The sequence below is a fragment of the Condylostylus longicornis genome, unplaced genomic scaffold (assembly GCF_029603195.1).
Source record: "Condylostylus longicornis isolate FDR11 unplaced genomic scaffold, ASM2960319v2 ptg000004l, whole genome shotgun sequence".
In the NCBI taxonomy this organism is placed as follows: domain Eukaryota; kingdom Metazoa; phylum Arthropoda; class Insecta; order Diptera; family Dolichopodidae; genus Condylostylus; species Condylostylus longicornis.
The window spans coordinates 14,156,588-14,172,765 of NW_026577973.1; the positions used below are offsets into that span (position 1 = coordinate 14,156,588).

At 23.7% G+C, this 16,178-nt stretch overlaps 1 protein-coding gene across 2 annotated transcripts in view; it reads left to right on the forward strand.

The window, feature by feature from the left end:
- LOC129614378 (protein roadkill) overlaps nt 1–16,178 on the forward strand; it is an 88,528-nt gene that overhangs the window by 18,001 nt on the left and 54,349 nt on the right. Inside the window, exon 1 of one of the 2 annotated variants that reach the window (XM_055528964.1) lies at nt 3,408–3,508. The exons of the other annotated variant lie outside the window; for it this stretch is intronic. Coding sequence (XP_055384939.1) covers nt 3,432–3,508 — 77 coding nt within the window. The 5' untranslated portion in view covers nt 3,408–3,431. Of the gene's footprint in view, nt 1–3,407; nt 3,509–16,178 lie in introns of those variants that run through there. 2 annotated transcript variants of the gene reach the window in all.

A 16,178-nucleotide genomic window follows, 5' to 3' on the forward strand; every position in this document is an offset into this window, starting at 1 on the left:
TTCATACAAAACATTAAAAAGAAATATGAAATTCCAGCTGCGTACAATTTTCGAAAAAAAAGGGCAAAAATGTATTTGTGGTTAATTTTGTCTTTAAACAATGATAAGGTCTACAAATGAATATCCTTTGACAATTCTATGTTGTTTTATGACATTCGGTGTACTGAAATGAATTTTATTTTTTTTTTTTGACAAAATCTGATACGAATAAACCATTGGCATCGAATTATTATGGTTTTTTTATTGATTTCAATTGTTTCTTTATTTATTTTATCTTTTATTTATTATTAGTTTTTAAGAATATTTTTGCCTATGTATTTTATATCGGCCTAGGAAATTTTATACACAAATATAAGAAACATTTTGTCGCACCTCTAAGACTTTCAAAACTTTACTTCTGAGATATTTATATTCAAAGAATTTTAAGAAATGTTCGGCTTTATCGTTGTATTTATGCAGATTGAATAACTTCAAAGTAAGACAGAGTTATTTTAACAAATTAAGTAATACAGCATCCTAAATTTGGATGTGATAACATGTAAAATTCGTGAAATCCTAAAATATCATCCACAATATCATTTTGGCTATCCAGAAACGAAGCAGATGAAAACAGACATTCCGTCTTATACCTGATCTTATTTGTGCTTGATTATATTTTGTGTAATGGCAAGCAATGTTATTCTAGGAATGCGATTGGTTTATTGTTCTTTTAAAACAACAAATTTTATTGGACTAAACAGGATGAGTGTATCAAATTAAATTTTTTTTTGTTTAAGGACAAGTAAAATTTGATATTTTTTATGACTAACAACTAAAACGGAATTTTCAAAAGGTTAGTAACTTGGAATAAAGAAGTTCTTAAAAATGGATTTTAGTTCAAAATTTTTTAATTAAAATTAAAAGATAATTTTCTTTTTTTTGTGATTTAGAAAATAGTTTGACATTTTATATTGTACAGTTACGTAAGAGTGACATTATTATGATCACGTATGATCACGAAGTGAAAACAGCCCGGCTTAAATTAAATATATATGTACATATATTAAGGTTAAAATTTAGAAAGGCAGGATCCATTCAAGGCCTTTCCAAAATCCAATTTTAAGTTCGAGGAAAAACTTTAAACTCATTTTCTCATTCATAAAATTTTATATATTTTCAATTTTAATCACAATATTCAAATACATTGTATAAATGCAAAAAATAATACTTATACATATACATACAAACAAATAACTAACGTATTTATTTTATGATTGTAGTAATTTGATCTCAGAAATTAAATGTAAAATTCAGTATAGAACAAACGTTTGCATACTATACTTTTAGGTACACAACTTTATTTATACATGTACAATACCAAATACTCATAAAACCAATTTTTTTAAACTTTGATATTAATTCCTCAAGGAATTTTCAATGTGTTTACAAAAACAAAATATTTCTAAAATGAACAATGCACATAATATCTTTGAAATATACGAAATATAGCTCTAATACATGTATAAATTTTATATCCTTGTTGCATTGTTATCACTATTTTGGGTACTCTTTGTAGATGAAAGTACATTTTTAGTGTACAAAAAGGTAAATATTATATTCAGTTTTAAAATTTGATTTTATATTTTTATACATGGGTTTGTATACATGTACATTAAAATACCTTTGACTCAGAAAGGAAATCAGAATTGCAATGTAATAATTTAAAAAAATTTACTTATGTATGTATATGCATATAAGGTCTATATATGTTCATAATGTGTGTATATGCACAACAACAATAACAATTTAGAGATCGTATTTCGTTACATTTCCTTAGAGTACTTACACTGTTCCAGACCACTTTATAAAATTTTTGTACGAAAAATATATAAGAAGTATATGATGGTGTTAATATAAAAATTTTTAAGGAAAACACAACAACAAAAAAAAAGTAAAATTATATGCAGTAAAAATATTTCAAGGATTTTTGACATGCTATCCTAAAGGATTTCTTCTTTTGTTACTTTGCAGTTTTTACCTTCGTTTTTTTCCTTATACTATTTTTAATTTTTTCTTTTTTTCTTTTTTCTCATACCTTTTTGCTAAATTCTTACAGAAAACAGTAACATTAACAGCAACAAAACAATGAATTATAATAATGCACTTTTTCCAAAAAAAAAAAGAAAAGATAAAAAAAAAATTTAAAACTATTTTTCTAACATGTCCTTATTTCATAGGACCTATTACTGTTTAGTTTAGTCTATTTTTGAAAGTGGTGCAGCAGGCATCATTAAATTTTCATTTTGTTTTCTTTAATTTTTTTGTTTTGTTCAAATTTGTTGTCCTTTTCTTAAGGGAATTTCAAAATGTCGGAATAATATTAAGTGATATTTGTAACGTTAAATGAATTTTTAAATTTTAATAGTATTTAAGTACTTATTACAAGTTTTACATTATTTATTTATAAGGTCGAATGTCATATAATTAAAATAAAACTTAATGCGGTATTTACAAAAAAAAAAAAAAAATAGTGTCAAAATACAATTTTTAATTAATTTTATACATGCATTACATATTGTATGTATGTATACAAATAAATTTGCACGTAAAATATGCACATATTGATACATACACATATTTACATACAGATGTGTAAAATATAGATTGAAAGTGTCAAATTTATTGAATAAATTTGAATGAACTTTATACTTTTGTGAACTAATTCGTTTAAATAATACGCAAGATTATTTTCGTTTAATTATAATGACCCGTTGAAAAGTGAAGGAAAATAAATATGTTTTTACGATATTTATCTAATTTTGATTACTAAACATATGTGGTTCACAGACTCAAAAAAAAATAATTTCACTATTGTGAATTACATATTTATTTACTTAAATAATCATTGTGAATTTTGTGCATTCATGTTTTAATTAAATGACAAAATGTCAAATTTTTAAAACGGGAACTTTTACTGATACAGAAATTCTCTCTTTTACTGTAAAATTCTCTCTCTTTTTTTTAAATTTTGATTTTTGATATTACAAAAGAACTGGATATTTATGCAAAAAAGGCGATATTTCTCCCAATGTTGCTGCAACATTTCTCAATAATTCAATTAATTATGAGTACATTTGTACTTGTTGCTAAAGTGTTGTCATAAAAGTCTTATTAAAATGACATTGTGATTAAAATTTTCAGTTCTTCTTTTATTTTTTTTTTTTTATTTTTTTTTGGAAACTCTTCACTTCTGTAACATGTTTTTTTAAATACTGTATTTTTTTAAACTTTTAATTTTTTTTCTTTTAAATTTTAAATATTACTGTGATTTTATTTATGGCTTGAATTTTTTTTTTAAATAAAATTTTAACTTGTTGTGGACTATTTTTTTTTGGAATTATTTTAAAAAGATTTTTTTATTTTACAATATAGTGTAAAAAATTTTAAATTTTATGTCTAATATAATTCATATTGAATTCGATAGCAATATAATGAATTTTTTAAATCCACCAGAGTATGTAATTGAAAGGTAATTGAATTGTTTTTATTAAATATTACTAATTAAATTTTAATACTTTAAAATAATTTTATTTTTCGAAATATTTTAGATATAGAAGAATTGTATTTTTATATGAGAAAAATACTGCCTTAAAATAATTATAAAAAAAATCAAGTATCAAAAAATCTTATTATGAAAGTTAAAAAATTAAAATTTTTACTGCATGGAAAAATTGAAATTACTCCGATTATGGCTATTACGAAATAATTAACAAATAGCTATTGGTTATAAAGTGGTAATTTCTTCAAAATTAGCGCTTTTATTTTATATACTAGTAAGTAGCACTCTCCCAAATTTATTTGACCCTTTAAGAATCATATTAGGCGGCCAAATCTATCAGGTACATAATTGTAATCGTATTGTCAACATCATTACTTCAGGTAAAAATGAAATCCTTATTTTAAATCGAAAACAAAAATACTGTATTAAGTGTTACTTGTCTCTTAAGAAAATAAAACAACAAATAAATCTAAATTGTGTTATTTAAGCTTAGTTAAATTAAAACTATGTGGTGTTCATACAAATATTTTACCTAAAATTTCATATTATGTGCATACATACATACATATATACAAATAATTATTAAAATTACAAAAATATTAAAATTTATGAAAGCATTAAAATTTCTGAAAATTTTAATAAACAAAAACTGTTTTGTAATGATTATTCTGTTCTGGAATTTAAGTTCCAATTATTTTATTTAAACAAAATTTTTTATATGTACTTACATATAAACTCATGTATAAAAATAATTTTCGGAAGTTTCGGAATAGCTATAGAAGCTATTTTATTTTTAGATAAAAGCGAAACATTGTTTAATTGAATTTAATACATACATATGTAAATATGCGCGCTAGTATTAACCCTTATATATGATATTCTTAAACATACACTTTTACTTGTATATATACATACATAATATTGAATTGTACATAATGTTAAGTACTTCAGTTATGTATATAAAAATATTTTTTCAAAAATATGTGAGGAAATCTTTTTAAAATATTGAGAAGTTCCGGAAATTACTTCTTATAAAATTGGTTTAATTTTGTCTATTATTAATTATTTTCTATGTTATGAGTGCACTTATAAACATACTTTATAACTAGATATTGCGTACACATGCCATAGATCAACATACCAAATCGGAATAGTCAATTTGTTCATTTTTTCTAATAAAATATAATTAAGATAAATTACAATACATCTCTTAATAATTTACATACATACATACATAAGTACTTTTAAAACAAAAGTTAAATATTTTCTCGTAAAGAATTCCTCTTTCAAATCTAAGAATAACAAGAAATTTACTTCGCCTCCATCTTTCTTGTAAAAATATTTTTCTTTTGTAAACTTGATGATTGACGTTTTCTTTACAAAATTCTTTTCTATTTTGTTTTCCTTGTAAATTTTTCACTTTACAAATCAACAGATTTTAATTCATTAAAAAATAATTTAATCCCTCTTTTCTTATTCTCACAAAATTATAAAATACATGTTTACTTATGTACATGTATGTATGTATGTAGGAATATCTGTACTTAAGTATCACTGTCCTGAATTTTTAATTTTTTTGGTTGAATTAAATTTTGTAGTCTAGAAAATCAGGCGAAAACAAAAAAAAAACAAATTGATTTTAATTAAATTTTCTTAGTCATTTTCATCAGCATCAGCCATATTCTCGCCCTATTATTCATGTCAGTATAAAGTACAATAACAACAACTGCAATAACAAAATAATGAATTAATCGAAAAAATTGCTGTTTTTTTTTTTTGTTTTTGAGAACAATTTATAAGGTCAATTGGCGGTGTTCTATACAATTTTTATTTATATTTTTTTTTGTAAATATAGTACACAAATATTAAATGCTAGGGTGACCATTTTGTCAAAAGTACAAAAGAGATTAATTTAAAGAGTATAAATATAATTAATTTAAATTATTTAGTATGCAGATACTTAGTATCTGCAATTACATAATAAAAATTAAGAAGCAAGCAGGTATAGCAAGGAACTGTAGATAAGCATTTATATTTTTTTTTAAATTCATATTAGATAAGAAGTTTTCTTTATTTAATAAAATATTGTCAGAAAAATTCTTATAATTACTGTCCTTTTTAAAACTTAAAGTTGTAGTTGAAAATTATTCTCTTTACTGATACTAACTGCAATAAAAACTTCTTTAAAATTGTCATTACGTATTTCGAAATACATATTATAAAAAGAAACAAAACTTGCAACATTTTTTTGTCTATTGAAAGAATATTGAAAAAATATTGAGCACTGGAAAAAAAGAGGTTTGGTCACACTAATATATATGTACATATATTTTAATAAATACCTACACTTTTAGTAGTACAATTTGCTCATTATACATAAGTATACACATACAGAAAAATATTTTCGATTTTCATATTCAAAATTTGTTTGTGCTTGTGTATATTTTTTAAAAAGAAAATCTTCATTTTTTCTTTTAATTTTTCTTTTTTTTTTGCATTTCATCTTTATCGTTTTATAGAAGAGCTCTCATATATATTACAACACAATGTAGATGTACATATTTATATTCTATAAATATATAAGTACATATGTATATTTATTTCTACATTTTGTAGAAATAAAATCGCGCGGTTAATAAAGAAAATATAAAATATATACCTACACATACACAGAAAAAAAAATTTAGGTGATCCACTTCCTAGATTTCTCAAGTATTTCTTAATTTATTTCATTTTTTTTTTTAATTTTTTTTTTCTATTTTCTTATTTATTCATTATTGAGCTGCTTTATTCAAAAATCAGAAGTATTTAGGTAAGATACAAATAAAAATATGCATACATATTGTATATATGTACATACATACATATGTATGTATACACAAGCAAACAAATCATTAAAGTTTTTCATTCTATTGAGAAAAAAAAAATTTGAACTCAATTATTTGCTACCTACCTACTTACTTATTTTAAATGCTATTGTAAAAAAAAATAATGATGTGATTTTCAAGTGATTTTGTAGTATTTTTACTACTTTTGAACAAAAAATGTTTTTCGGTATATAATATACATTAATAGGACTATTAAATTTCTTTAAACCAAATATTGCGGTAATTCCATAAAATTGAAAACAAACTCTCAAGAAAATTAGGAAAACTGGACAACACGTCCAAATTTTTATATTATGCAATATTATTAAATCAAAGGAACAACATTATTGGCTCTTCCAAAGCGCCTTATGTTTTGTAAAAACTCAATAGATAGCTACTACTTAGAATGTATGTAACGTTCGCACATAATACAAGAAATCTATTGCATATTTATGAGACAAGAACACTTAAATTTTTTAATATTCAATTAATAATTCACATATTTAATTCATTTAATTTTTCAAATTTTTAATAAAATATAAAATTAAATTTTTAATATTTCCTATCACTATTCCATATACGAGTAGTAAACACATACTGAAGTAGGTATGTTTGTGTATAACAATAATTTAAAGAGAGAAAAGAGGCCAAAACAGAAAAGTTCCATCATTAGAAAAAGAGTTTTTATGTACGTATTTTCAAATTTTTTGTTTAAAATGGAATCAGTTTTAGAAAAAATTTAAATGCTTAAATAACAATTTATTCCAAAAAATATGTACATAGAAAAAAATTGAAAAAAGAAACTTGGTGAAAAGCAAAGAAATTTCAAAAGAGAAAAATATTATTCATATACTTACATATGTATGTAATGTATATAAGCAAAGCATAAAGAAAGCAAAGCGTTATGTAAAATAGAAAATGTATACAAAACACTTTTACATATTACAACACACAAACGCACAATATGCTATTGCAAATTAATATTATATGTATATACATATGTACATACCTACACAATATATTTAATAAAATTTTAATATAAAAAAACAAAAGTATAAAATAAAATTTTACTAATAGAAAAAACATTTTGAAATAATTTTATAAAAGGTGTTTTTTTTTTTGTTTTTCTTGTTATTTTTAAATTTGTAATAAAAATCATTTAACAAGTTTGTGAAATTTTTTTTATGTTATGCTTATTAATACTCGTGTACATATGTATGTACATACCCAAAGTATTTACATTTTTGTATTTACGTACATTTATATTATATAATTTGTATTTTATAGTTTTTATATTGAGTTTCAACATCAAAAATAGAGCAAATTAGTTACAATAAGTCAGAAATGCAACACGTTTATATACATATATTTATACATATGCTTACATAAAATTTCAAAATATCAATTTATTTCTGTACATACATTTGTCTACGTACATACATACATTTGCCTACATAATTTTAATACGCAAATATACGCTAGCTATAGTATGCGTGCATCGATGTAATGTATGCTTGTATAATATAATTAAGTTTAAAATAACATACATACATACATACCTACGTCCTAGATATTATACAAATATATATGGAAATGTGGAAAATTATATTGTGTATAGTTTTAGTTTATAAATTTATTTAATTAATTTAATATTGTCATACGCAAAGTAACTATGTATAATATGTGTATAGTTTAAAAGAAAAATTTTATTAAAAATTAGATAGTTTTTTTTTGTTAAGGATGTGAGAGTTGATTAATACTCGTATTGTAAGTATATATGATGAATGTGAAAATAAGCTAAAGCTTATAAAGAAAAACTTTACCTTTCAATCAAAAAAACTGACATAATATAGAATTTCTCTTCAATTAAATTATTTAGTACTTTCCTTTATTGCTATGACAGTGATTATAGAATTAATATTAATATAGTGTTTACATATTAAAATAAAATCTATACGATTTCATTTACGATAAAACTGTTTATACTTTTTATTCAGCAGATTAATAATTAGATTTAAAAATACTTAGATTTTTTGTAAAAATTAATTATCTATTATGAAAACAAAGTAATGCGCCTTGTAAAAAAATATATGTGTAAGTATATTAACGCTCTGACATCAAATTTGATGAATGGTTTGAATATAACGCTTTCATCGACACCAGAAATGGTTGAATCATTTTTTGCTGGTAATAAAAAAAACCACTACTTGATTGATAATTACAATTTATTGAATTTGACAATTCTAACACCAACAACTAAGGAATATGCACCTTCATTTTATACTTCAATGCACATTTGAATGGCTTCAGTATTTATTAAAAATATTTAAAATTTACAATTTTTAAAAATTCTATTTTGTTTTTGATAAAATAACAATATAATGTCATACTTTACAACTTCTACGTTATAATTATACCCGTACAAACGTATGTTCGAAGGGTATACTAAATTTGTCTTACCGTTTGTAACGGTAAGATATAACGATCTGAGATATAGACTCAAGTGTATGTTTTTGATCAGCGTCGATTTCTGAGTCGATTTAGCTTTCTCTGTCCGCCTGTCCTTTCGTCCGTCCCAACCATAAATCTAAAACAAATTGAGCTAAGTTCACCAAATTTTGACAAATGATTTATTGTAGTAAATGCCAGATCCATATTTAAATTGGATATGATCGCGATACTGATTCGGTATTTCTGGTACCAGCCATACAGCTTCAATAGTAACACAGTCATAAGTTTGCCCATATCTTAGAAAATATTGAAAATACAGTACTGAAATGTTGCATAAATTAATATTTTAATACGGCAACTAAAAGTCATAGTCTGTCGCATAGTCTCATATTTATTCGCATACAGGATAGCAAATTCATACGGGTTGACCGTGTCAACTCTATTTTTTCTCGTTTTATAATAAATTTATTCAAATACTATTTAAGTCATTTAAAAATGAAGGTTTCAAAACAATAGTTATTTGTTTTGCATAATATTAAAAATTTCCAAAAAACGAGAAACATTATTTATTTAGATTTAGATATAAAACTTTTTTTCATTCGAAACTATGTACATATGAATAATGTACTACACCACCTATTTATAATCCTAATTTTTCTATACTTGGTGCAATATTATCTTGCAAAATCTTTAAATACCCCATTTTATTCATAGTGCTTTCTATAAACACCAAATTACCAACCCCAGCTGCAGCCATACAGCCCCAGACCATAACTGAACCCCCACCATGCTTTACTGTCTTAATAACGTTTTTGTCTTCAAACTCTTTATTAACTTTTCTCCATATTTTAACTGGTTTTTTGGCTCCAAATATTTCAAACTTGCTTTCGTCAGTAAATAATACATTTTTCCAAAAATTAAAATCCTTTTGTTTATATTTTTTTGCGTAGCTAAGTCTCTTTTTCTTATTTTTTTTCGAGATACTAGGTTTTGTTCGTGGTGCTCTTCCAAATAGCCCGTTGTCATGTAGTACTCTACGTACCGTACTTGCGCTAACGGGCTTGCCTGTGTTAATTCCAATATTTTGGGCAACCATCACGGCACTTGTATGTGGATTTTTTTTAACATTTTTAACAATTTCTCTTATTTGAATTGGGTTTAAACTCTTCGGCCTACCTGAGCGTCTGAGATCGTTAACTTTATTTGTATTCTTATACTTGTCAATTATAGTTTTTACGGTTGAATACGCTCTGCCCACAAGTTTGCCTATTTCGCGGTGTGATTTACCTGCTTTATTGAGATTAATAATAATTTCTCTCGTTTCTATAGTGGTTTGTTTCACCATATTTAAATTACTTTTTAAAATCTTCTAAAGAATGATTTATTTTATTGAAAAAACGAAAAAATAGTCCGAACTATTCAGAAAAAACAACGATATGCCTTTAATTAAACCTGCAAAAATTATTAAACAAATATTTTTGGGGGATTCCCGAAGTTTTTGCAGAAAACTAGAGCTGAGCGGTTTGTTTTGACGCGTAAAAAAGTCAGAATTTTTGAATTTATTTATTTTTTGTTTTGTTTTTGTTACTCTTATGAAAATTTTTTTAATTAATTTTGTTGGTAATTGAATGTACTTTATTATTTATAAATTAGTTTGTGACTTGGACAATTAAAACAAAATATATTAAACACTACATAAAATAATTTTTAGTGAGCGGTTTTTTTTGACACTCACAGTAGATGTACGTTTTCAATATTTCTAAGAATTTTTGAATTTTTTTCTCTAAACAAATTTCAAATAAAACTTTTTGGTTGTCATGTCAAAGATTTTTTTTGTTAAATTTAACTGTATAATAAACTTAAAACTTAAAATATTCCATTACACCCCGTGTCGTGATATATTTACATATACATAGGTATAATATACTTACATATTTATACAGAGAAAAATACTTTGTGGGTGATGTGATCAGTACTTGATAATCAACCGTGAGTTTGATGCGCTTCAGGAAATATATTTATACTTATATCAGTATAGAAATGGAATTGCATACAATATAACTTCTTATAATCTTGTTTTAAATTCGAAGGGAATTAATAAAGTTTTGACTGTGAAACATCCATAAATGTAAAATTGGACTTTTGGGATTCTGATTGCTTATGAGTAATGTATGTTTATACATGGTCAAAATTTATTAGATTAAAAATGTTTACTAGCACGGAGAAGTGCATTTTTCTATTAACAATTCAATATTTCATATTCGGTGAGATCACAATATCTACCTTATCGTATATGAAATGCGGTCGAATCTTTATAAAAAGGATATTAGCTATTTTAGTGTACATACATAAATATACATATATCTATATATATATAAAATTTTATTCGCTCTGTTTAAGTAACAAAATTTTATATAAATAGAAGTACCCCAAAATATATGTTTGTACACTAACTTTTTCAATAAAAAAAAAAGAGAAAGAGAAAATTTATTCAGTTTTCCAACGAAGAAAAAAAATATTTTTGTTTATTTTTTCTCTGTTTTATTTTTTGTTCTTATCATAAAAGAAAGAGTACAGAATATTTTTGAGAACGGAAATTTCAATTTTTTAAACTTTTATATTGTGATATTTTAAATTTTTTTTACATTTAGCAATTTACGTATGCAAAGTAGACAAGTTTATTCAGAATCTACTTAAACTTGTACAATTAATATTTGGCTTTGCGATAACAGTAAACCTTCATTAATTTAAGAGACATTTAATTTATGATAAATTAAAATTTACTGTACACAAGTACTTATGTGGGATTCTCCAAAATATTAGTTCGAAAAGATTTCGATTGGGTTAATATTTGAGAAATGAAGGCAACTCTAATAACGTAATCGGTAACGCCACTCTTTTTTTTGTTTCTTGATTTATTTTAAAATTTTTTTCTCTTTCAAAGTTGAATTTTTACAGTTGAGAGAATGATTTCCTTGAATTTATTCAAAAAAAATTTTTTTATTCTTCTTTTTTTTTTTAAAAAAAAAAGTTACTCTACTTAGTTACATGCCTTTAAACGTGTAATTTTATAAAGGAAAAACTTCATTTTTTTAAATCTGTTCCGTTTTTTTTTCTTCTTTTTATGAAGAACTTTTTAGTTTATCCCAGTTTTTTTTCATTTTTTTTCCTCTTTAGTTTTTTGGTTACTTTTACCTGAATTTTTTTTCTCTTCTTTAATTTTTTTTTATATTTATTTCTCAAGCACCAAAAAAAAAATGTATTAAATATTTTAAAAAAAAGGAAACTCCTGAAAAAAAAAAATAATAAAACAAAAGCAGTAAAGAGGGCAAAAAATAGTTGAACCCCAATTTAATTTAGCACCTGTATTTATACATGATTCAGTTTTAATATTACTTTTTACATATTGCATTACATGTAAGTAAGAATACACGTAAATGTTTCCTGTGACTATATTAATAATCATTCCCCAGCAGGAAAATAAACCTGTAGAACTTTTTCTTTTTTTTATAATTTTTAAACATGAAAAATACAGTGTTCTTCGCATTATAAACATACATAAGTGATTTTAATAATAATTTTTGTGGTCTTTCTTAATATTAAATAAGCGATTTAAGCCTTACAAATCATAGCTTGTAAATGGCACTTTTTAAAACGTTGGCAATTATAAGGCTATAGGTAGTAAAATGGAGGTATGTTATCAGTTGAGAATTATTATTTTTTAACTGAATAAACTTTTGATTTTAAAGTGTTTTACATACTCAAGTCAAAATATTAAAAGTTCCGATCATTATGGTATAACCAGAAATCACAACCGTGTCTGAAACTCATAAGTTTTGTTTTACTTGTAATCGTAAATGCAGGGGCAAAATTTATAAAGTAAAACACGTTAACTGATATTATAAATGTAAAAACTGTTTAAGAAACCTTAAAATTTACTATATACGTTTATGTTTAAGTTTTTAGGTTGTCTCTACGTTAACCGTTTAAGGAAAAAGTTTTCATTGCATGTTCATATTTAAATAAATATCAAAGATTTCGGAAATGAAATTGTTTATTTTTCTTTTTCTTTATTCCCGTGCAGTTTTTATTTACATTTTTTATATAATTTTTATGCTAATTTTGACAGATATTCAACCATAATAGTTATAAGTTGAAAAGTATAAAATAAAATGACTGACACGTAATATAATGAATGCGGTTACTGAATATTTTCTTAAGTATTTCATGTTCTGTGTTCCATGTCAGTATTATTAAAAATGCTACGTATAAAATTCAATATTTTTATTATATATGTATGTTTATAATAATAATGTTATTATTGTTGATTTGCAAATATGTAAAGGTTTTATTTTTATTTTATTGCTCAAGTTCCTGTCGAAAGCTCAAAGTTTGATTTGAAATTCACTTATCGAGTACATCTACTCGTTCATATAAGTATATTTATTCCAGTTCAAGGCTCCCGCTCTGAATTTGACTACGACCCCAATTTCGATTTCGAACGTGACTGCCATTCCGACTCTAGCTGTGAACTCTGGCTATTTTTCGTATTACTTCCAATAAAATTTTTATAAAATAAATTTTTTAAATTTTCCACCCTGTTACTTTTGACTTGAAATATTTAAAAATCGTTACATTTTAACACGAATTTCCCGACACCAATTCCGGTTCTATGATCGTGATCATAAACGAATACATAACGTGTCAATGATTGGTAATGTCTTGGTTCAGATAATTAAATTAAAGTACTTGTTCAATTCTTTATTTTGTTTTATTCTCCATGTTAATAAGATTACACTTTATTAAATACATATACAACAAAAACATTCTTCATGCATGCCTACGTACATATGTACATACATATACAAAAAGTATGAATTTGACAATATTTATTTTGTTTTCTATTCTAAATTCAAGAGTCCCTTACATTTTACGCACACAATACTAAAATCTTCCATATTTTTTAACTTAATTCTTGTCTATTAGTCATGAAGTTCCAATAATGAACCTATTCAGTTTTATTACAATATTTTAGTCAATAAAGTGTTGAATGTTGTAGCTTGAATTTTAGTTAATATTTAATACATTGTTAAACATTATGATTACAAAAATAAAAGTTAGTAATTATTAAAATAATTTAAATGCGTTGCGATGATTAATTTATGAAAAAAAGTCATTCACATTTTGTGTATCTTCTTTTAAAAAAGAAGATAAAATAAAATATTTTGATTTCAATGGCTAAACGTTGGTTAATAACCTCATTACATTTTTCTTTTAATTTCCAGATTAATATCGGGTTGTTTTGCTCTTCGTATACTGAAATATAATTAATAAATTTTTTGAAATTATTATTCACCATAATTATTAATAATTTTATTCTTATCTTAACTTGGTAAATTGGTTTATTTATAACAGTGTGTATATATAATAATATTTACATACAAACGTACGTGTTCGCATATTTTAATTTTATTTAAATTGTTTATCGCTCGTACTAATTTGTCTAGTTTATTTTTTTCTTTTGTTTTTTTTATTATTATTCTTTAAATATTTTGTGATTAATTTTTTTTTTTAATTTTTAATAAGTAATATAAACGCGGCACTGAACTCAAATTAAAATTTTTATAAGTATCGAGAAATGTAGGTATTTTTTTTTTTGAATGGTATTCATAGAAGTGCTAAAACGTTTGTAACAGATTTAACCAAATTATAAGTGGACAAGAATTAGATATAATTATATTTAATATTAAGAATAACATTAGCTTAAATTTTGAAATAAATATTTTAGAGTTTATAGATTTATTTAAGTTCAAATTTCTATTTCATAAAGATTTATTGTAGCATCCCATCATTTATAAATTAGGACACATTCTTTGAAGAAAAACTTTTAAAATCTATTATTACTTGTTAAATCGGAGCACAATAGACGTTCTTATTGTAATTTCTAATCTCTACCATGTCATCTTTTATAATATTCATTATTAAATCCTATATTTTTTTAGAATTTGAATTATTTTAAAAGTTTTTGGACCTATTATAGCCTATGACATGCTTCTTAACGATTTTTTCTTTTTGTTTTACTTAAACAACAAATTATAAGTCATTCCAAAAATGTGAACATAATTCTGGATCATTAAAATTCTGGGTAATAATTTAATTAAATTGTGATAAAAAAAAAAAAATACAATAAAAAATTATTTGAAGCAAAAATGTGAGTTCTTTGCTTTTTTATTTGCAAAAATTTTATTGTTATTTTTTAATTTTTTTTTTTGTTTGTTATCAGAATAAAAAACCGAAACATTTATCAAAAAATTAATAAAAAAAAGTGTATTGCTTTATTTTTGGAGCACATTATTCTTATGTGTGTCTGTTCTAGACTTTTATGTTTTTTTTTTTGCTCTTAAGCAAGTACAATATGAAAAAATCGCCATTTTTTTTTAATTCGGTTTTTAACTAAATTTGAAATTAGTTCATAGAGGTGTGGTAGCTGCTATTTTATTATTATTATTTTTTTGTGTGTTTACTTAATTCCTTTTAATAAAGTTCATTAATCAAAGAATATTTTGATTTATGATTCGAACCATATCAATTTAAATAATCTGAAGTTTATATTGTTTTCAATATGGCAACAGGTTTTGAAAATTGTCAAATTTTGACATATTTTTGTTATTTATAAATTATTTGACAATAAGCTATTGAAAATATTATAAAATTATATATTGTATATACTTTGTTTGGAATTTAATAATAAAATATTTACAATTAAAATGATCATTTATTTTCAATTAGAGCTTCAAATAGAGAATTCAAAATAGATTCTAAAAATCTCATGAGAGATTCAATTTTACAGACTTTTGTTCGATGGAAATATAAGTAAGAGATTTTCCTGAAAGTAGAAAAACAAAACAATAACGTGAAACATGTGCAATCTATATTTTGACTATTAAGTATACTAAAATAAACTGTGATTTAATTGCGCTACTCAAAACAAGTTTACCGGTTGATAAGTTTTGAAATTGAACGACACAGATTCGCAACTTTTGTTTGTGAACATGAAAACTCGGAGCACAGTGCTTATGAAAACCACTATAAGTACCTACTTGAGCGCTACATAATGCAGTAATACGCTCTTCAAATCCAATGCAAAAGTATTGGTTTAAATTGAATTCAGGAACTCATTTATAGCTTGAAGTGAATTTAATAACCATATTATATTCTAGTATGACTAACTTACAGATATACCTATCAAATTTAATAAAATATAAGTTTAAGTTCTGAAACAAAAAATTCCAGAGAAAGTTTTTATATTCTTAAATAATACG